Raw genomic sequence first — 23,749 nt, 5'->3', positions numbered from 1 at the left:
AGTTTGGATGGGGGTTGATGTCGGGTATTAATTGTCAATATGGAAGGCACGATAACATTATAATTAATAATGGTAAAAATCTGATTTGAAAAGAAAACGCAACCTGGCCTCTGAAGTAAAAAATAAAAATACATAAAATAAAAAAGTTTTAAAAATAAATAAAATAAAAGCGTTTTAAAAAAAATAAAAATAAAAATGTTTTAAAAACAAAAATAATTAAAATAAAAATGTTTTAAAAATAAAAATAAAAAAATAAAAACGTTTTCATTACGCCGATGTCCGTCGCTAATGCGCATGCGTGCGAGTGTACCTGCTTGTTTGTGACGTCATCCGTAGTCGTCGTCCTCCTCCTCCTCTCGCGCCCAAACTGCTTGGAGAGCGCTTGAGAGGAGGAGCTGTCAAAGTTGCCGGAGAGTCTCTCCCACCGGAGGAAAGAAAAGAAGTCAGTCTTCAGTGGACGTCGGACGCCGCCGAGTGACTTTTACTACTTGTGTTCGGTGCGGGAAATGGCACTTTCCCAATAAAAGACGATGGCTAGCCGACTTCTGGAGTGGCTCGTCGTCACCTCACTACTCTGCTCTACGCTAATGGCCGAAAAAAAAGGTATGTGTGTGTTTTAGGGGGAGGAGGGTGGGTTCAGGACGCGGGACCGGCTGGGAAATGTCAGCCCTGAGAAAGTCCAATGTCGGTGGCGGTGGGGAAAAGTTTCTTGGGAGTTTCGTTAAAGCTCGGGTCCAGCCGGTAAATCTGGAATTAGCGTCACAACTCTTGTCTCTAATGTCGCTTTAACTCATTGCTTACTGTTGACAAGGATAGTCGTCAATGGGGATGACTGGCCTTGAATGCGACCCCCCCCCCCCGCCTCCAAAGTCAAATGGTTTGGCCCCTTCCCGCCGTCAATGGCAGCCAGCGAGTTTAACATCTGGCCGAAGGAGTACCAAGTGCATTTTTTGAAATTGACCGCATTGACCAATTGTTTTCTTATTGGGTTTGTTTTGAATTCACTTACTCTGTTTGGCCTAATTGCGAACACAATGGACAAACAAAACTACAACACACTTTTGCTATTCCGTCCAATTATTCCCTTTTTCCATAACTATGGAGACTTATCACTTGGTTATAGGTACACTTGTAAGTGGTTCAGTCCAGGAAGTGTTCCAAAAATCTCCTTTAAAAGGTGGCATTTGCAGTTTAAAAACCAAAAACTTTATTCAAACCTGCAAACCTTTCTTTCAATTTAAAAAAATAATAATTGCATACATAGAAATGTAGTTTGTGATTTATCCTTACAAAAATAAAAATAGATGACAATCCGTATTCTTTCTAGTAGATAACAGAAATTTCTACGGTGAAATGACAAAAAAATGGACTATTTTGTGCTAAACAACATCTGTAAAGGATTGATCTCTTAAGCTAGTTTTTAGATGAACAGGATTTTTAAATTTGAGGAATCAATTAGTTGTTGAATTATTGTTACGCCTATTCTATCTACCTAGGTTGTTCCCCTTCACCGTAAAACCGGAATAAGTGTGAACCAGAATAATCCATTCCACAGAATCACGACAGTCACTGCTTGATTTTTATTATTTTTTTTCCAGCATTTTTATTTGTTGAGTGACTCAGTTGCTTCTCTAAAGGCCAGATGTCAGGAGAGAAAGTGACCAGAACTATTACCGTACTTCCTAATGACAAGTTCCTATTAGCGTGAATCATGCGCTGCTTGTACTGTTTTTATGTATACAGTGTACTTTTTTTAAGTTCAATGTGCATGGTAGTCAAGAAGAAGTTGTACTTGAAAATAAATACTCCAAGTCTGAACTTTTTATCTTAACAGCAGGGGGAAAACCACCATTACATTACGTAGGACTGATATTTGATGGTAAAATATCAACACGCGGTTATTGTTGTCGTAGTACACGTCACCAGAAATATGTTGTCTATTGTTGTTGATATTTTCCAATTTTCCTTCCTAACTCTTTGGCTGCCATTGACTGCGGTAGGAGTCCAATCAGTTTAACATGGATTGGATTTTTACTAGTTTTAAACCCATTTTAATTCGCAGCCAAGTGATGATTGGCTTTCACAATTGGACATTTTAGTGGCACTGAAAGTGGTCATAAAAAAATGAGGGTTTTATTTTATATGGTATCCACAGGATCTCGAAAAATAAGTATTTTTGATTATTAATATCGAGTTGATTATTTTTTTGTACTGTAACAAAAGTCCAATCTGGCCTAATTTCTATTTTAAAATAGATGCTAGGTGGCCTAGTTTTAGCACCAAGCAGATGGTTTAATGTGCTTTGTTAAGATTTTCCCCAAAAGACGTTATTGCAACAAGATGTCAGACGGAATTTTTTCTGGCATCTAAATTGCGCTTGCTGCTCAACTAGAAGGAGACTCAGTGGAAACAGTTCCACTTCTTTCCAGAATTTGCAGTCCAACTATCACCTCATGCTGTGATTTAGTGAATTCTATAGATTGGACTTGAATGAGTCCCAATTTGTAGTCATTTTCTTTGTAAAATAATGCAAAAAATACACTTGGAATCCAATTTCCCTGTTCGTGAAAGTCAGAATTATTACTGGAAATGATTTGGCGGAAAGTAGGATTTTTCATTCGTTCAAAATTTCATTGGGGTGCACATTATGTCTTTTTCCAAGGAACCATTGGTAGATCGCACAACAATAAACGTTTTGATCCCTCCCCTCGGTCGATTTCCTTAGTTTGGCTCTTATGAATTTGGCATGTCCGCAGTAAGCTTTAGCGTGAATCGCTAAAGCTCCCATAAATGTTGATTAGATTAAATTAAATTAAACTTTATTCATCCCGTACTCAGGAAATTCAATTGTTCCAGTAGCAAGAAGGTGAGAACACAGACACAGAAGATATTGTAGACCTAACAAAATTGATAATAAATAAGGAAATAAATAAATGAAAAAGCGTGTTACCTATCTATATATATGTATATTAGTCTAATGCAAGGGTGTCAGACTCGGGTTGGTTCGCGGGCCGCTTTAACGTCAACTTGATTTCACGTGGGCCGGACCATTTTAGATATAATATTTAGATATATTTTTTAATAAATGGATTGAAAGAACTGGATTAAAATCCCTCAATATTCAGTTTTTTATAGATCTAAAACAATGTTTATTTTAGCTTTAAAAAAAAATATTTTTAGATTTTACAAAATGATTTTTGAACTAAAAACACAGAAAAAATGGATTGAAAAATTACAATGATTGATTTAAAATGGGGAAAATCAGGAAATTTAATATACATCTATACTCTTCATTTTAATTTGATCCTAAAACAGAACGTCGGCACTCATCATTTACTTTCCCGGGCCACACAAAATGATGCGGCGGGCCAGATTTGGCCCCCGGGCCGCCACTTTGACACAGATGGTCTAATGCAACAAAAATTCATTTTTTTTCTGAAAAATTCAATTGTCTTCATCTAGAAAATAGTTTTTTTTTCAAACTCTATGATGAGATTCAAGCATTAAATTTGTGATAGTAGGACTTGGCTCAGTACTAGCTTGTTAGGTGTAGAGAAACTGAAAAACCACGCTCTAGAACCCCATCCGTCTCTTCGCATGAATGAACCGCCATCATTTGCGGCACGCCTGTCAGCAACCCGCGGCGTCACGGCGAGTTTTAACTGCGCCGGTTATTTCCCAGATGACGCGAGGCTAAGCTAGGCAGTCCCGACTATAAAAACCTGTCTTTTACGGTCTCGCAAAAGTAGAAGCGTGAGGTGAACCTGCTGAGAGTCTGTCAAAGATAAAACTAATCTGACGACCGTGTTCTGCTAAATCCTTAATCCCTAGAAACCAGGTTTCTCTGGCACAGGATTAAAAAAACTCATTTTTATCAAGATGTTTGTCATTGTTTTTTGAATTCTTCTATTTCTGACTGCCTGGGGGTTCTCTTATCTATTAAATTGAAGATGGGAGAAAGTGTTTATCAAAGTGAGATTTGACCAGGCAAAGGAATCGGCGTCCAATCATATAACACAGTTGCTAAATACTACCAATCTTTCGTAGTTTTTTACGCCAGTTTTATTTGACCAAACTACTAAATATAGTCATACCTCGACTTACAAATGCCTCTAGCTACTAAATTTTAAGGTTACAAAATCCCTCTAAATGTAAAAAAAAAAAAAAAAAATTGTATACATTATTTTATTTTGAAATTGACCTGGTAACATTATTGCAGCCTGATTTACTTATTTTGTATTTTATACAAAATTGGGACGCTGATAATTTTAAAAGTTTTGATTTTGAGGACCGTGGAACGAATTACGGAATTTACATATAAAGTACACCTACTTACGAAATATTCAAGTTGCGAAAAACGTTCTGGAACCAATTAATTTTGTAAGTAGAGGTACGACTGTATAAAAATTTCCTGGCAAAAGTTCAGTAATGAAATTTACATATAAAGTACTGTTCTACTTACGAAATATTCAAGTTGCGAAAAACGTTCTGGAACCAATTCATTTTGTAAGTAGAGGTAACACTGTTTAAAAAAATCCTGTCAAAAGTTTAGTTCAGTGCAGTGATACCAAACCCCCCCATAAATTTTTATTAATCACTCACAAATCTCCCCAGGATGAAAAAGCAGGCTTTCGCTTATCATTTAAGCACTCTCTCTGGGAAAAAGATGGATTTCCTTCATCAAATAAAGGTCGCGATCTCGTGTAATCTGAGAAAGCAGCCGTCCTTGGCGCGCCACCGCCGCTTCTCATGATGAACTTGCCAGACGCCCATATGTTATAGACGTTGAAAATGTGCTTTTTGCTCCGAGCCAATGAGAAACGCTCTGTTATTTCTCTTTAAAAAACAAGCCAGGTTCAGAAACCTGAAAGAATTGGTGGCCAGCCAATTGCAGGGCACAAGGAGATGGACAACCAATCACTCGTAGCTAGGGGCAATTTAGAGTGTCCCATCGGCCTGTCGTGGATGTTTTTGGAATGTGGGAGGAAACCGGAGTACCTGGAGAAAACCCACGCAGGCCCCGGGAGAACATGCAAACCCCACACAGGTGGACCGAACTGGATTTGAACCCAGGACCCCAGAGCTGAGGCCTACGTGCTAACGTGCTAAAAGAGGCAGGCGGAATTGAATATGCATCTGAGTCGAAATAACCCACTTTTAAATTGATCGGTCTAATTAAAAAAAGATACAAATTTAGTACATTAAATTGCCAAATATTGTCACGTCTATGCTGTTTATTCATTTAATTGTACTTTGTAAATCACCAAAAAGAAAGAATCTTCATTCAGATGAATTTATTCTTTTAATTAGCTCTTTGCTAATAGCAGGCTAAAGTGCTTAGTACAACTATTTGCCTCAATGAAGCCACGCTAATGCTAACCAATGTTTAATATAAGTGTATTTTCTTATTTTCTGTCTAAACTTTACTTCTACAATGTGTTAATGTCCAACAAAAAATCTGTGAAAGGAACTGTAGTCTCACATGCAATCAATACGTGAAGATTTAACTTTGTCATTTTTTTAAATCCTGTCTTATTATTTTTATCCCCTCATAGGAAACGCGAGCTTCCTACTTGAGACAGATCTATTTGTCTTGATTAATTGGGCCACTTGAGGCCATTGGAGGGACAGCTACTATTTACGGAAAGCCAGCAAGGAGATATCAAAGTCCCATTTGCATAGATAAAACACTTCCACTGTTGCGGTTGAGCATATCAGCTTGCCTTGCAGTCCAAACACACCCCAAAAGAAACCAGGCCTCTTTTACTTTGTGTATACATGGAGTAAGACGTAGTTACTCATTGAACAGATTTTCACTCTTTTGTTTGTACGCGGTAGCAACAAAAGCTAACTGCTCTGCTTTATGGTCTTTCCACTATTCCCAGCATGGTCCCAGTGGAAAGGACGGGGTTCAAAATGGAAAAAAAAAAGTTATCTTCTTAACTCATCAGGTGTTGTGTGACGCTGAAAAGAGCAGAAAATGGCCTCTTGTCTTGGTTCTCACAAGTTACGCTTGGTTTGAATTGAGTGTGATTTTCTCCGTTTTCTTACATATACTCTGTATTTGTCGCTAAAAAAAATGATGACTGAATCGAGGGTACGGCTTATATGCGCACAAATTAGTCTTGACATCCACAAAACTGCAAGGTGACCAAGACGAAATGCCAAAACGCAAGACAATGCGGCCGATATGGTCATTTATTTCAAAATAGAGAAAAGATAAACAGATAAAACGCAAAACGAAATTTATTTTGACGTCTATGAATGAAATTAAAGAAAAAAATAAACCGTATCTTGCATAAAATGTGAAAAAACTCACTTACTTGTGCCTGTTATTGCTCGCTCAGGGCGCCGTCATCTTACCTAGGGACTACAAACTAGACCGCTACAGACACTTCCTGGTTGTACTGATCACATGACTTCCTTTTTGAATTTGTCTACTTCCAGGCAATACCCTTTAGGAATATGCAATCAAGGAATCGATTTATAAAGTATCTCATTGCGAAGATTTTTTAAAATATTTTCTCTTCAAAGTAACACATTTGTACTCCCTATTAAAACCATGAATATGGAGCTGAAAACTGTGAATCAGGGGCGGCTTATACGCGAGAAATTGTAAAATTCAACCATTTTAAGGCCATTTTTAAGGGTACGGCTTATACGCGGAGGCGGCTAATATGCGAGAAAATACGGTAAATGATTCGATCGCCCTCCCACTCAAAATGGATTGGCAGCTAATGAGTTCCTGCTCAAATACATTTTAAAACCCAATCTTTTTTTCCCCCACCTGATTCCGGTCCTTTGAAAATGACATTATCGGCGCTGATTTCCGATCACCTGATTGGATCTGGGACACCTTTCATGGCTATATTAAGAATAACCCAGTTGGATTTATTTTTGGCTCATCTGCTCTTTAGCGTGGAGAAGCTTTAAAACGGCAAACTCCACTTTTAAGGCCCTTTTTGAAGAACTGATTTAGCTCCTAATCTGCCAATGGTTAAAGTCTCTATCTGTTTTTAACCTCCATTCTTAAAGTGAAGGCAAAAAATTGAAGACAAAGTTCCCACTAGAGTCCACAATCTGTGGTCCACTGTTAGCATGACCATTTCCCTTTTTATCTTAATCTACGACACCATCTCCGACGGCGTGAAGAACAATGGGCCGGCAGACATCTCCGAAACCAGAAGCAGCTGATCTCTGAAACAGCACCCCTCTTCCTGTGTGGCCCGCATGCCCGTAAAAGAAAGGTCCTAACAAGCAGTTGGTATTGTAGTCAATTTAGTCGTCCACCGTCTTCCTGAATGCAAATGAGTTTTTGTACATTTTTCCTGAAGGTCTTCAAAATCCTCATCTTCTCAATCGCTCTAAAAAATGTACCCAAATTCCTCAAAAGTAGTCCAGACAAAACGCGTCCCTGCAGAGGAGGCAGCCCCACCCCAAGACGGAGACAAAAAGCTTTATTCAGGACTTTGTTGTGGTTTTTTGACACTGACTTATCTGTCTTTTGCGTGACCTTAACTTGCCATGTAGACATGACTTTACAACCCTGTGTCAACACTAAAGAGAAAGGCATCCCAGTTTCTTTGACAGCCTTAATCACACAAAGGGTTCTTTTTTTTTTGGAACTCGGTCCTACAGCCCCCCCACGTCCTTAAAAATACAGCGTATATGTCCGGGCTATTTTCTGGGACTTTAAAATTCAGAATTTGACAATCATTTGAGTAAAAATCCTACTTACGAATGCCTCTAAATACGAAAGTTTGAGGTTACGATTTTTTTTATATGCAAATAAGTGACTCGAGATACGAAAAAGATCCAAGTTACGAAATCCCCCAAAATGTAATTGCATTTCCTTATCCGTTATTTTATTTTGAATTCCCTTTATTAAGCAATTAAAAACTACAAATACAACCTGGCACATATTTTCACACACACATACAGGGCACACGTAAAAGTCTAAAATGTACTACAAAGTGGACGTCTTTCAGCCCTGGTAGAACCAGCTTTTGTCGCCATCCGTCGGACAAAGACGAGTATTACACCTATAACGGCCGCGGAGCGAGATATTTCCGCAGCATAGGCCACATTTTCATGTTTTATTTATTCTAAGACATTAATAAATAATTTACTTATAAATTTCTCTCATTTTTGTGTTTCCTCAAATCTTTCATAAAAATTGGGACACTTTGACCAATTTTAAAGGGTTTACTTGGTAGTCGTGTGAGGACTGTAAAACGAATAAAATAATTTACATATAAAGTACACTTCTGCTTACGATTTTTTTTTTTTATAGCTTGTATCTCAAAGTATTACTGTACAACCAAAAGTTTTTTTCTTTATCCTTATTTCAAAAATGGTGTAGCTTTGGTCCTCCACTGAAATATGAAAACAGTAATTCATAAGCATTTTGACTGAGAGCAGGGGTGTGCAAACTATTGCACAGTGAATGCAGGTTTTGTCTACCAATTGAAGATGGACAGTTTAATTGAGGACGGCTTGTGGAACGGACAGCACTTTTCATTCAGGCTAACGCTTTGTCGCTGACGTGAGGGGAAAAAAAAACACACCAACAAATTATCTTGTCATGTTCTTGCGAAGTATCATTTCTTGGGTTTTGAATTACAATGATAGGGGCTGCCGGCGGTATAATTTGACTGGCTGTTGCGGGGGAAGAAAACAAGATGTCATCACGTCTGCTACGTTATAAAATCAACATTGTTTCATCAGCATTCGAAAAGTGCTATTTTGAGACAAGTCCCTTCTATTCTTAAATATTGCCTTTAAAATGTACCGCATTCAAACGACGTCATGCCGTAGCTTCCTTAATCGTCTTTTAGGTCGAAACCTCAATGGTTCATTGCACTCTAAATGAATTTTCTGGTGGTGCAACATCTCCATGACCACATGCTTTTCTGATTAAACCCAAAGACCGGCAGGGGGGAGCGGGGTTTCGCATCATAAATAGTTGAGCTAACCCTCTTACGACATAATACGCACATGGCTCCCATTTACTTACAGCTGCTGGACTCCTAAAGCAAACTCTTCCGAACCAACGATGTCACGACTCTGCGTCCTTTAATGACCGCAACAAACTGCTTCATGCAAAATCGCTATGTGGCTTGAAAACGTCTCCTGCGGTACTCGTAACCCGCAACGCAAATCCCGTCATCACATTTTTAAGGGTGATTTTGAATGCTGACGTCTAATTTGTTGGTATACTTGAGTAATATGGTTGATAATGCAAAAGCAAACGTCTCTTGTCTGGTACCCGCGATGACTGATATGAAGTGCTACAGTAAAAGACCCCCCTCGCCGGCGTGAGGGGGCGGCCTTGGAACAACCGGCCCCCTCAGTTATCTTAAACTATCTCTTGTGTTGTTTGGTTGGGCTTTGACAACGGTGATGTGCTTTTGTTTGGGCGCGTCGGGGGGCGGATGAAGACCCCCACTGCTCCAAATGGTTGACCAAACAAAATGTGGCTAGCATTGTTTGGCGTGTGGAAATTTGAAATGAGGAAATGCACTTCAGAAAATGAATGAAAAATGCTTATATGGTCTACTGTTGCCTTTTTAGTATTACTTTGGCTTAGAGCAGGGGTAGGAAACCTATGGCGTGGGAGCCGTATGTGGCTCTTTTGATGGTTACATACGGCTCACCTGTGAGTTGAAGATATGACAAAGCTGAGTCCTAAACGCACCAATAGGAGCTATATATTTTTTTAAATTAGTGCCTTCTGCGCATTCTCTCATTGATGGTCATTATTTATTGACGGTCATTGATATTTATTGATGGTCATTGATGGTCATTGATATTTATTGATATTATTTATTGATATTATTTATTGATGGTCATTGATGGTCATTGATGGTCCTTGATGGTCCTTGATGGTCCTTGACGGTCCTTGACGGTCCTTGACGGTCCTTGATGGTCTTTGATGGTCCTTGATGGTCCTTGATGGTCATTGATGGTCATTGATATTTATTATTTATTGATGGTCATTGATAGTCATTCCTATTCATTGATAGTCATTGATACTCGTTGATTAGCAACAGTGTAACAATGTTGTCAAGAGAATTCCGGGACTTTTTGGACTTTAAAAGGGATGAAATGACAAAAAACGCATACATTGTCATGTGATTTTACTTATTTTTGACCGAAGACCCAAACTCTTGCAAGGCATGCATTTTTATTTTCTCTTTGATATTTAGGCTAATTGGGACCTGATGTGTGTAAAAACTAAGAATTCTCTTTTTACATGTAGTTTCTGATAAAAATGATATTGTATATATTTAGATTTTTTTTTTTCATTGGGAATTTTGTATTTTTTATACTCCGGTGCGAGTCAGAGTCCAAAAAAATACGGACATTGCTTGGCTTTTCTTTTTTTAAACTCTCGGCCTCGATGGTCAATCCTCCGTCGCTCTTCTTCACACGGCCGTGACGGAAAAAAATCTTTGTCCATTTTCACAGAGAGGGGGGCCCCGGGGCCCCTTCGTCTTGGCAGTGGCAGTGGCATGCTGCTGCATTTCAAACATGTCAGTTTGATGTGTCACCAGGAAAGCATTTTCTAAAAACGCTCTCCTTTTGCTTGCTCATGCAAATGAAAGCACTCACACTTTTGGCGAGAACAAAAAGCCTGGCAAAAAAAAAAAAAAAATTCCCCCAGAAGCCAAACCTCGTCAGTTGATTTAACGGTTCGCCGATGTGTAAAGCAGAGGTTGCGATTGGTGAGTAAAGGCTCGTCTGTCCAACCTTGCCAAGGGCCTTTTTCTCTGGAATTTTCCTTTTATGGAATCCAGAGACGGTCCTGGCTAATTATGCAGTCTGGCTGGGCAAACCTCTAGAACAGGGGTCGGTCGGGAACCTTTTTGACAGAGAATCATAAACAATTCATATTTTTAAATGTTCTTCCTCGAGAGCCACAGTCAGAATTTTAAAGTAAATATATAGGAAAATGTGTGCATTATTTTTGTCATTTCACCCCTTTTAAAGTTCAAATATTCCCAGAATTCTTTTCACAACACAGTTATACTGTTGCTAATCAATGAGTATCAATGAGAGTATTCATGCAGAAGAGACAAATCAAAAAATACGGTTCCAAATTTTCGGGTTACGAAATTTACATATAAAGTGCACCTCTTCTTACGAAATTTTCAAGTTACGAAATTGTCATATAAAGTGCACCTCTACTTACGAAATGTTCAAGTTACGGAATTTACATATAAAGTGCACCTCTACTTACGAAAAAAGTCTTGGAACCAATTCCTTTTGTAAGTAGCGGTACGACTGTATATATAATTAGCGATGCTAGAGGTAGTCTCAACGCCACAGTGTCGGCGTGACGCTCCTATTGGACCGTTCGAGACTCAGCTCTGTCATCATATTTTCAACTCACTGGTGAGCCACATATGGCTTCCGAGCTATCGAAAGTCAATCATAAGTCAATCAAAAAATCCATCCCATGCTATCCAAATGCAGGCAATTCAACCATGAAACTATCAATGACCCGTTTAATAAATAATAACAAAATATTTTAAATGATTAGAATAATCTGAGCTCGATTAAACCTTAAACTTTACTTTTCCGGCCTTCTGTAATTCAAATCATCAACTACGTCATCACAAAAAATTGGTTACAGCAATAAAAAAATTCTACTGTTCCATTTTAGACTGGATGCAGTAACACTTTACTAACACTAGAGGCAAGTTAATACCCATCAGCAAACCCCGCCCTAGAGCAGACATTTTTCGGCACTAACTTGACCTAGAAATTTGAGATAAAATTCTGGACAACCAGTAATATAGTTGTTAAAGGATGGCTTTGGTGCGCCCCCTAATAGTTGCGCCCTGGGCGCTCACCCGCTTTGCGTGTAGCAAAAACCGGGCCTGATGTGACAAAGTTGACAAGCTTAGACGGCGATCGGAACTGCTGGCAGATAAAAAAAGAGTTTGCGCTAAAAATAAGAAACCTCTTCAGTCCAATAGGCTGATTATCTTTTTTTTTCTTTCTTGCACTGGAGCAAAGAGCTATCCGTCCCTCTTTTGCGTCCATGTCCTCCAACCTGGGCCCCCGACCAGGAATGCTTAAAACAAACCATCGGGGGATTCCCAAATCACAGCTGCCGGAATCCCGTGTGCGAAAAGTACCATTCCCGTTTTGCCTCGCGGTTGTTATTTTTCCTCCATCGTTCATGCCTCGGTGACAGTTTGAGGGAGTTTGTTTGTCTTTTTTTTTCATGGGGGTGTCGGGGAGTGAGTTCGCAGGAGCGTGCTGGCCGCCCACTCCCTTTCTCGGCCTTCCTCTGCGGCTTCCTGTGGGAATGAAGAGGAGGATGGTTTTAACAGAGAAAGGTGGACGGGGTGGACGGGGTGGGGAGGGGGGTTTTGACTGGAGAATGTGTGGATGTTGGGGAGGAAGCTGCCTCTTTTCAGGAGACCGGTCCGTGCGTAATTGGAATTTGAAAATGGGGGGGCCCCGTTGGGGGATGTGGGAGTTTTGAATAACACACGAGTGGGATTGTTTGGGGTGTCGCCATCTCTGACTACAGTAATCCCTCGATTATCGCGAATTCACTACTTCGCAATTTTTTTCTGCTATTAATTATTATTATTTTTTTTTTTTACTAGTGCTGAGTCCTGGTAGCAAGAGTGGCTTCTGCTTATGAGTTTCAGCGTGGATTTTCACATTTTTATTAACTTATAAAATCTATATAATTAACTTATAAAATAACTTATAAAATATATATATATATTTTAATGAACTTAAAAAAACATATAATTTTTTATGAACTTAAAAAAAATATATATAATTTTTTATGAACTGAAAAAATATATATATTTACATTTTTATGAACTTAAAAAAATATATTTACATTTTTATGAACTTAAAATATATATATATAAATAATTTTTTATGAATTTAAAAAATATATATACAGTTTTATGAACTTAAAAAAATGTACATACATTTTTATGAACTTAAAAAATATATTTACATTTTTATGAACTTAAAAAAATATATATTATTTTAAAGTTCATAAAAATGTGAAAATCCACAAAGCCACTCTTGCTACTAGGACTCTGCACTAAAGTAAAAAAAATAATTATTTTTTTAGTAGGCGTGACCCTACTTTGCAATTTTTCAATTGTCGCGGCCATGTCTGCTCTGCATTAACTGCGATATTCGAGGGTTTACTGTAATGGACCTGTGGGGGATTAATATGATTGATGATAAAGTACACAGCCTAGTTGAGCGCAGATGTGTATACATAATCCCAATAAATGAATTTTGGGTGTTAATTTTAAGGTGTATTTGTCGTCCTCAGCCATTGACTGGATGGATCCATAGTTACATCTTGTTGGACGATATTTTAAGGTAGCAAGCTCAATTGATGAGCAACAGAAGAGCATCCGGTGACTCACTAACTGGGGAATTAATCATGTGGAATACAACGTTTTCTTTCTCTCCTGACTCACTTGCCCTGGATTAAAATGGATTGGTCGTATTTCCCGTAAAATATACGATGGACGGTTGAAAATATCCGGGCCTTTCGCTGCTAATTGTTCTTCCAGTCAATACTTTTGGGTTGCAATTATTTAGCTTTTTTTTTTTTACAGTTGATTTGAAGAGTAAAAGCTCAATTTGCGAGTGGTGCTAGAAATTTATAATGTCTTTTGAAAAACCACATTCTTTTCTTGCCCAATCCTCTGAAAATGCGATCGGTCCTCATTTCCTATCACGTGACCGGATCTGGGACCTCTCTAATCAAATCCTGTATCCCACTAAATTGTAGACTCTGTAAAGCCGACCAGCTATGCCCGAAATAGTGGGACACTATGACTTTGACACTGGTATAATATTACCGATTTAATCAGTAATGCCTTTATACGAAGGAGTCCTGGCTTTTATGACCTCCAGGCTGGATTATTGTAACTCAGTTAACGGGTTGATCCAGAAAGTCCCTAAAGACTCTCCAGCTGGTTGAAAATTCCATTGCCGAGTCCCAACTAGAACAAAGAGAATTGATTAACATTGTATTTTCGTATCGAAAAATTGGGACTGAAGGATCTTGACAAATTGGTCAGCACGGAATGAGTGAAAGCAATTCATTAGATTAGAATTTTATTTCATCCTGTGTTGGGGAAATTCCCTTGGTTGCAGTAGAAAGACAGTAGCAAGTACAGACACAGAAGACATTGTAGACCTAGGTAAAAAACTTGAGCTATACACGGGAAGACTGAGGTTAAAGAGGTTTCAATTTTGTCATGTCTTGTGACTGGGTGTTTTTTTCCTTGTATCACCTGCTATGTCTTTTCTGGTTCGTGTGTGACACACCCAAATGTTCACAATTGCCTCGTTAACCATCCCCCGTCTGTGGAGTTCAACCCTGTGTGTGTCGGCTTGGAAGGGTTTTCTGTCTTGCTTATGTTTGCCTTACGTGGGGTTTTTTGCCCACTTTTTATTATTTCTAGTTAAATTTCTTGAACTGCTTTATCCTCTCTAGGCTTGTGGGGGTGCTGGAGCCTATCCCAGCTGACTTTGGGCCAAACCTAATGTTTTTTTCTTTGCTGTATTTATTCAATAAACGGTAAATGCTACACTAAAAGATGCTTATACTATAACCTGTTGCTCTCCGTTTAATTATTTTTAATTTTGTCATGTTTTGTGTCTGGGTGTTTTTTTCCTTGTCTTTTCTGGTTCTCCTTTTCGTATGTGACACACTCAAGGTATTCACAATTGCCTCGTTAACCATCCCCCGTCTGTGAAGTTCAACCCCGTGTTCGTGTGCGTCAGCTTGGAAGGCTTTTCTGTCTTGCTTATGTTTTCCTTACGTGGGGGTGTGTCTCCCCTGATTTTGTCCTCCCGGTTAAGTTTGTATTTTTGCTTGTTTTTTGCCCACTTTCTATTATTTATAGTTAAATTCATTCATTCATTTTCTGAACCCTTTTATCCTCACTAGGGTCGTGGGGGGTGCTGGAGCCTATCCCAGCTGACTTTCGAGTGTGTAGCTATTTTTAATTTTGTCATATTTTGTTGGAGTTTTGTGTCTGGGTGTTTTTTCCTATTTTAACCTGCTCTGTCTTTTCTGGTTCTCCTTTTCATATGTGACACACCCAAGTGTTCATAATTGTCTCGTTAACCATCCCCCGTCCGTGAAGCTCAACCCCGTGTGCGTCGGCTTGGAAGGCTTTTCTGTCTTGGTCATGTTTGCCTTACGTGGGTTTGCGTCTCCCCTGTTTTCGTATTTTTGCCCACTTTTTATGATTTGTAGTTAAATTCGCTGAACTGCTTTATCCTCACAAGGCTCACGGGGGGTGCTGGAGCCTATCCCAGCTGACTTCCAGCCCAGAGGCGAGGGACACCCTGAATTGGTGGCCATCCAATTGCATGACACAAACAGACAAAGGACAACCAATCACATCAAGGGGCAATTTAGTGTCCAATTAGCCTATCATGGTTGTCTTTTGGAACGTGGGAGGAAACCAGAGTACCTGGAAAAAACCCCACGCAACATGCAAATTCCACACCGTTGCACCAACCAACCTGGATTTGAACCCAGGACCCCAGAGCTGTGAGGGCGACGCACATCAGAGGTAAAAAAAAATCGATAAATAATGAGATTCTCTTTTGCCGACCTTGCTGACGTGCTACTTCAATAATACACAATAGTCATAAACAATCAGAGGATGCCTGACAGCGCCATAGTTTTTCCGACTTTTCCCCCCCCCCCCCCTCCATCACTTCCTGTCCTCAGTAGGACATAATGTTGGATTCCGTCCGTCCTCCTCTTCCCCCGGAGACGAGAATGGGCTACCATCTGGTCCAGCATCACAGGGTAGCCGCCTGGAGCGGATCCAGCGCAAAGAGCAACTTCCTGACATGTCAAAGGAGGCTCGTGTATCTTTTTTTTTTTTTTTTTGGACTTCTTTTGAATCCTCCGCTTTTTTGCAGCCCTCCCTCAGATGAAGAATGTATTTTCTCTTCTAAAAGGAGTGGGATATCGATAGCCTTCACCCTAAAAAATGCTCACGCCATGTTTCCTCAAGGCCGTGGGCGGGAGTTTTATTCCACTTAAACAAAATACCGGCTGTTGTTTCTTAGAAGGCTTTCGTTGAGTGGCAATTATTACTTTTTCGTATTTTTCCACAAGACATGCGACGATGGATGTCCCCGATTTGATTACGTTATTTTCAGAAGATCAAAATCGGGTAAAAAAAAATCAGGTTGTTTAAATGGATTTCATTATTTGAAGCGTTTTCGTATTGGCTTTCATTGAGGGTGATAGACGTCCAATATATTTAGACTGGGATGGTTGGCAGCAGTCATTTCATCGAATTTGCCGATTCCGAGTACAGATGCATTTTTATCCTTATTACAAAATTTTTAAATTTACTTTAGTGCTGAGTTCTTGTAGCAAGGGGAGGAAAGGGGCGTGGCTTCCACTTACAAATTTTGGCGTGGATTTTCACATTTTTATGAACTTTAAAATATATATATATATTTTACAAAAAATCCACAATGTAGTGAAGCCGCGGTATTCAAGGGATTACTGTATATTCATATTCATGTTAATCAACATATGCCGTAATTTCTCGCATATAAGCCGTATTTATAACTAAAAAAATGTAATTAACAAAAAAAAAATCCCCAGAAAAAAAAACACATTGTAGTGAAGCCGCGATATTCGAGGGATTACTGTATTTGGACTCAAATTGGATTGGACGTCTATCCTTGTCAATGACAGCCAATGACTTAATACTTATCAGATGCGCTTTGCTGCTTTTCAGCAGAACTTTAAAATATGTCACATCCTAATTTCATTAACATTCTCACTTTTTCCGACATGACTATTCATCTTATACATCTAATTTGTTTACATACTCTCCGAAGCAAGGCGTATGAATGGAACTGCTTTAATGATTCATTCTTTAACGAGACAACTCAACACGATTTGTCCTAAGATTGAAGACTTACATAAACCGCTTTGCCTAATTTCCTTTTTTTTTGACCGGGAAATCAACAAGAGTGACAGTTAGCATCCTCCTATGATTATGTATATGTTTACCGACAATCCAATCAGCGCCCTCGAGATGCGCTGTAATTCAATCGCAGCCAGCAAATAAGAGGAAGCGGCTCGCTCGTAAAACCCGCCGTGATTTAAGCGCGTATCGGATGTCCAAAACTAACCGTTGCAGGAGTTTTTGATGGATTATTAGCTGGCGTCCCAGAAAAGTCAGCGTTTGTTTAAATTTGTGGCACTTTTATTGTTTTCTTACAAAGCACACCATTTCATCTCGGCTGTAATTTAAAAAAAACATGTACCGTATTTATGTCCCACCTGGGGTGCTTTAGCATTTCACGTCTTGTAGCATTTGCGCTAAATCTTTCACTTATCACAATTCACTTATTCTTGTGTTTTTGATTTAAGATCAAGATGGCTTTTATTATAACAATTTTTTACTCGCAAAGCCTGTGCAGTTTTTTTTCTTTTTAAAAATTTGGGAAGGCCGGTTGAGGGTTACTTAATATTTACCAGCTCCCCCTACTTCAAAATAAAATATGATTGCGTCAATCCAACATATTTTGCATTCCAAAAAGAACATTTAACGTCATTTACCCACCATTTTTTTGCCCTGACATCATTCTACTCCATAAAACTCCCAAAATAATAATAAAAAATAGAAACAAATAACCCCACAACTTTATTTTGGCAACAAAACGTAGACAAAAAAAGCTACTTTCTCTCCATACAATCATCAGGACTTTTCCAAAAGTGCAATTTATTAAATCACTCAATAATGCTTCTAATAATGTACTTATGGTGATCTGTATTTAATTTTCCTGTGCCTCTGGCATGAGAAATATGAGTTGTAATGATTATTATCTTTGCAAAGGTCATGTTTACAACAACTCTTGTACTGGCTGTCGCTAGGTGGACTGAGTGTATTTACCTCCTCTATTTACCCGGCCGTACAAAAAATAAAAAGACCTTATACAATTTCTTTTGTGTATACAAGTATACACACATACACACGCACACACACAAATGCGCACAGATCCTGCAGCCTGGAGAAATAATAATCTGAACAAACACTCTTGACTGCCAACGTTAGTTCCCATGTAAACACTAGCAAACCTGTGACCAGAGCAGGTGTGTCCAAACTACGGCACGTGGGCCAACTCTGGCCCACCGCACAATTTCTATTGGCCCGAAAAAGTAAATCATGAGTGCTGACTTTCTGTTTTAGGACCAAATTATAATGAAGATTATAGATGTATATCATATTTCCTGATTTTCCGCTTTTAAAATCCAAATTGCAATTTTTTTAGTCCATTTTTTTTCCTTTTCATGTTTTTAGATGAATTTTTTTTGTAAAATGTAAAAATAAATATATACAAATATTTTCTGTTTTCCACTGTAAAATTGCACATAATTAAAAAAAATTTACCTTTTGAAATGAAAAAATAAATAAATTAAAAGCTCTAAACATTGTTTTAAATCTGTAAAAAAACTGAATATTTAGGGCTTCTGACCCAGTTCTTTGAATCCGATAAAAAAATAAAATAAAATAAATATCTAAATGTTATATCTACATGAAATCCAGTTGACGTTAAACCCAAGTTTGTAAGGTTTGTCTCTTTAACTAATTTCATATTTTGGCTCTTTGTATCTAACTTGTTCGCCACCCAAGTTTTAGTTAAAAGCTAACGGGTTGCTAGCGACAGTTTTCACTAGCACCTCATTGGCTACCATTGACGATGCGAGATGTCCAACCCGCTTTGACCAGATTGTAAATTCAAATAATTTACAACTCAACAAATTGATAAATGCAGAATCGTTGGGACTCATGAGACTGTGCAGCTGTTAGCGAGCCTGTGGTAGCTTGTGTGTTGATTTAGCCTGACCTTGTTTTGTGCGTCGCGGCCTAATAAGGAAGTGACTTTATGGTCCGGGCTATCAGGCCATTTACCACCTGCAGGGCCCGTTATGAAATCAGGCCCTCCGGGCTACAACTTTGCTTGTTGTTACTTGTCGTCCTCCCTCATCGCATAACTCACCTGGTTGACGGCGAGGGCGGTCGGTTGACGTCAGCCGGCCGGCCTCGCCTTATGTCGTGAATGGGAAACATCGTAACGGGAGACGGCAGCTGCGCAACGTGCACGTGTTCACGGTACACGTCATTTTCGGATGACGCGTCGGCTGGAGGAACGATTACAGCGCTAATTGTATCTCGCGTGGCTCGTCTAATTCATTTAAAGCTCGCTAGTGCGCCTTCGCTTGTCGTTGTCGGTCGGCCAGGTTCACGTCAGCGAGGAAGCCGTAGGGAGCAACTAATGAGGAAGGGGAGGGAAGACGACGGCCGGCAGATGGTGGCGCCCTAATTTAGCTCATTAAGTGCAGTGCGGTGATTTTGATAAACATTTTAGATGGCATAAAACAGGCTGCACGCATGACAACAAAAGGGCGGATTTCAGAAAGTGTGTTGGAGATTGAGTTTAGCGTTGGATAAACTGTTAGGAATTGACTGTTTGTTCACTAATGTGCAACGGCGGCCATTTTTATCCTGACATAGCATTGGCTAGCTGTTAGTTAGCTAACCCGTTATGAAGTTTCTTATTATAAATTGACTGTTTGTTCACTAAAGTGCAATGGCGGCCATTTTTATCCTGACATAGCATTGGCTAGCCGTTATTTAGCTAACCTGTTATGACGTTTCTTATTATAAATTGACTCAAATTGTTCACTAACGTGCAACGGTGGCCATTTCTATCCTTTTTTTGCGCTGTCAAAGTAGCTAACGTTGATTTATTAGCAAGTGTTGATTAGCTGTTGTTGTTCCGTTGCTATTAGCTTTCTTCAAGTCTGAAATTATCCCAAATGTTTGCCATTGTCGTACCAAGTAATTTCTCCTCAAATTGTTGATTATTTTATTTGGTTAATCCCTTTTCTAGTATGATAGAATTAAAAAGTGCAGTGTACTTTGCTACACTGAAGATTTGCTGACCTAATGTTTTTTTCTCTTCAGGCATGCAAGCGCTAACCTGTTGAGGAATGCGGTCCAGTAGATTTACAGTAAAACCATGCGGCAATTTCCATGACACACCTGGAAGCCTCTTATCATTACACCGCCATAACTGTCACCTTTTTAAAAAAAAACATCCTACAGTTAAAACATGACAGAACAGGAGTTGAAAGTATGGCAACATGTTGCTCGCGGAGGGATTTGCTTATTTTTAATCATTTTTATATTCACTTTTATGCATTTATTCTACGATTGGCTGGCCTTTGATTCAAGGTGTCGCCCGCCTGGTGCCCATAATTAGCTGGGATAGGCTCCAGCACCCCCCGCGAGCCTTGTGAGGAGAAGCGGTTTGGAAAGTGAATGAATTTGTTCTTTTTCCCCCCCAAATTTTGGCAATTTTACTTGGCACGTGACTTAATCACTTGACAACAGCCGCCTCGCAATGAACTACAGTCGTATCTCTACTTACAAAATTAATTGGACTTTTTTCGTAACTTGAAAATTTCGTAAGTAGAGGTGCACTTTATATGTAAATTCTCTCATTTGTTCCACGGTCCTCACACAATTACCAACTAAACCCTTTTAAATTGGTCAAAGTGTCCCAATTTTGTATGAAAGATGTGAGGAAACACACAAAAATGAGAGAAAATTGTAAGGAAATTATTTATTGATGTCTTAAAATAACTAAAGCATATGAGCAAATGTGCCCTGCACCGCTAAAATATCTCCCTCTGCGGCCATTATAGGTGTAATATCCGCGTTTGTCCGCCAGATGGCAGCCAAAAATACCAGGGCCAAAAGCCGTCCACTTTGTAGTACATTGTAGACTTTTATGTGTGCCCTATGTGTGTGTGCGTGAAAATAACGTTGCATTTGTACAGTTTTTAATCGCTTAATAAAGGGAATTCAAAATAAAATAACAGATCAGGAAATGCATTTACTTTTTGGGGAATTTCGTGACTTGGGTCTTTTTCGTATCACTCATTTGCATATTAAAAAATTGTAACCTGAAACTTTGGCATTCATAAGTAGAGGCATGACTGTATCTTGGTTTGTGTTTTCCCCGCTAGTGTGCCAAGGCATCACCAACCGCTTAAACTTGTTGGGCTCCAAAGAGGACCACTACTTGAACATGGTCAAGACCTACAGCAACTGCACCGTGGTACTGGAGAACCTGGAGGTCACCTACATGGAGGAGCAATGCGACCTGTCCTTCCTCAGGGTAACATTCACAGAATATTCCTATCATTCGTTTCTGAAAAAGACAGACAATCTCCACGGAATATTTCAACCGCAATTTGTTTCCTTCAGACCATAGAAGAAGTGGGCGGCTACGTACTGATCGCCCTCAACTCCGCCTCCAGCATCCCCTTGGACAACTTGCGCATCATTCGAGGTCATACGCTCTACGAGGGAGAATTTGCACTCACCGTGCTGGCAAATTACGACAAGGCCACTGGTCGACGCACCAATCAGATCCTCTTGACCGGCCTGACAGGTCGGTGATCGATAATCGGACGCTCGTCACGTTCCGCGTTATGATGGCGACATCACGGCGGAATTTGTCCTTTCAAGAAATTCTCAAAGGAGGAGTGAAATTTGGCAACAACCAGCTGTGCAACGTGGAGACCGTCCACTGGTACGACATCGTTAACGAGGACGCTAAACCCAAAATGAAACTGCCGACGGCTAGCAACAACCAGCTTTGTGAGTGATGCGCTGAGGTATTTCAGTCGATATTGATGACGATGTAAAACCTAGAAGGGTTTTTTTCAGGTCAAAAGTGCGACAAAAGCTGCCTCAACGGTTCCTGCTGGGCACCCGGACCCGAAAACTGTCAGACCCGTAAGTTTGTTTCTATCATTGCTTGATTATTTTCAAATAGACCTAATGCAGTAATCCCTCAAATATTACGGTTATTGTAGACCAGACATTGCCGGGATAAACGAAAAACCGCAAAGTAGGATCACCCCCATTATAATGTTTTTGTGCCTATACAGCAATACAAGTACACGATTACAATTATCAAAAAGTATATTTATTAAATATTACAGCTATACACATGTCAAAATACTGTTAATGTATTGATATCTAAATATAATGTATATATTTAAAAATGTAAATAGTTTAAATAGCAATATCTATTTATTTAGTTAGTTGGTCAGTTATTTATTTATTTTTTAAATTGTTTTATTTATTTTATTTTTTTAATTGTTTTATTTATTTTATTTTTTAAATTGTTTTATTTATTTATCTTATTTTATTTTTTAATTGTTTTATTTATTTTTATTATTTTTATTGACTTATTTATTAATTAACGTGTTTATTACCTATTTATTTATGTCTAAAATGTATTTTACTGCTGTCTGTATTCGCTTGCTACAGTGAAAGTGAAATTTCCCAAATACGGGATGAATAAAGTTATCTAATCTAAATATTGTACTCAGTGCAAATACTTCCTCTCCGCTTGATATAAATAAATTAAAAAAAAAATTGTAAATGGGAGTTTTAGTCCAAGTCCTTTGTCTTGTGGCCATGGGTCCATTTTCCGCGATATTCAAAGGATTACTCTACTCGCCTGACAAAACATGTCAAGTAACAAAACGATAATTAAAAAAAATACCATAGTCTGTTATAAACGAATGTGTCAAAACATAGGCTTTGTTCTTGTTTTTTTAAACCACGCGGACGGTCGAACTTGTTGATTAAGGCTGGCTTTTCCATGAAGCCAGCCAGCAGCATTTTCACATTTTTATGAAAATATCTGCAATGTAGTGAATCCGCAAAAGTTGAAGCCGCGATATTCGAGGGATTACTTTATCATGTATCGTTTTGCATGCACATGTAGTACACATATAGGGGTACTTCCTCAAGGTTTAAACCTTTTCATAACATTTTCTTCACTCGGCAGTAACCAAACTGAACTGCGCCCAGCAATGCTCCAAGAGGTGCAAAGGACCCTCCCCCAGCGATTGCTGCAACGAGCACTGCGCCGCGGGATGCACGGGACCCCGCCCCACTGACTGCTTGGTGAGGAGATGACACCGCTAGTCGTTTTAAGTCATTAGCAGTAGCATTTTTCCTTGAATCAAATGCGTCACAGAAGACGTAACGTGAGCTACGAATGTGGGTCAAAACAGCTTTTTTAATATAGACAGATTGTCTTCTGGATTCAATTCTAGTTTGAGCAACTAAAATGTGCTCTAAAGGGTTTGAGTCTGGGGACTGACTTGCTCAGGCAATAGGCTTTTACTTTTTGTCCCTGAGATGCTTTAGGATTTGGTGAGAATTGGTTTGCAAGACTGTTAGTGAAATATATGACTTTTGCTCTTCCCTCTCGACAGTTCTCGTGTTAACTTCCTTCAAATGCTTTTTGTTTTCTTGTTCGACCTCCCGGTTACAAAGTACACTGGTGGTTTCTCTCTCTATGAAATGTTCCTGTTTGAGGTCGGTGTTTGCGAAATGACTGGTTGACCATTTGTCTTTTGTGAGCTTTTGTAATTTACTACTTATTTACTCAGACAAAGCCCCTTGATTTTTTTGGGAGTAGGGACTACAAGATATTAACAACATCTAAACTGTGTAAACATTCCCGATCGTTTATTATTTAACTAAGACTTCTTCGTATGAATGTGTTTTTGGAAGATTTTTACGCCACTTTGACTCGAGATACGAAAAAGATCCAAGTCACAAAATCACCCAAAAATTAAATGCATTTCCTTATC

At 39.0% G+C, this 23,749-nt stretch overlaps 1 protein-coding gene across 1 annotated transcript in view; it reads left to right on the top strand.

Moving 5' to 3' along the window:
- Window positions 1–339: 339 nt before the first annotated feature.
- The window catches only part of egfra (epidermal growth factor receptor a (erythroblastic leukemia viral (v-erb-b) oncogene homolog, avian)), a 39,655-nt gene continuing 16,245 nt past the window's right edge, over window positions 340–23,749 (top strand). The window contains exons 1-6 of the mRNA XM_077614767.1: window positions 340–603; window positions 21,095–21,246; window positions 21,336–21,522; window positions 21,600–21,731; window positions 21,801–21,869; window positions 22,936–23,054. Of these exons, the coding sequence (XP_077470893.1) occupies window positions 531–603; window positions 21,095–21,246; window positions 21,336–21,522; window positions 21,600–21,731; window positions 21,801–21,869; window positions 22,936–23,054 (732 nt within the window). The 5' untranslated portion in view covers window positions 340–530. The remainder of the gene's footprint in view (window positions 604–21,094; window positions 21,247–21,335; window positions 21,523–21,599; window positions 21,732–21,800; window positions 21,870–22,935; window positions 23,055–23,749) is intronic.

The sequence above is a fragment of the Stigmatopora argus genome, chromosome 12 (genome assembly GCF_051989625.1).
Source record: "Stigmatopora argus isolate UIUO_Sarg chromosome 12, RoL_Sarg_1.0, whole genome shotgun sequence".
Lineage (NCBI taxonomy): Eukaryota > Metazoa > Chordata > Actinopteri > Syngnathiformes > Syngnathidae > Stigmatopora > Stigmatopora argus.
Note: the sequence above shows the minus strand (reverse complement) of the source record. Positions and strands in the feature narration are given on the sequence as shown.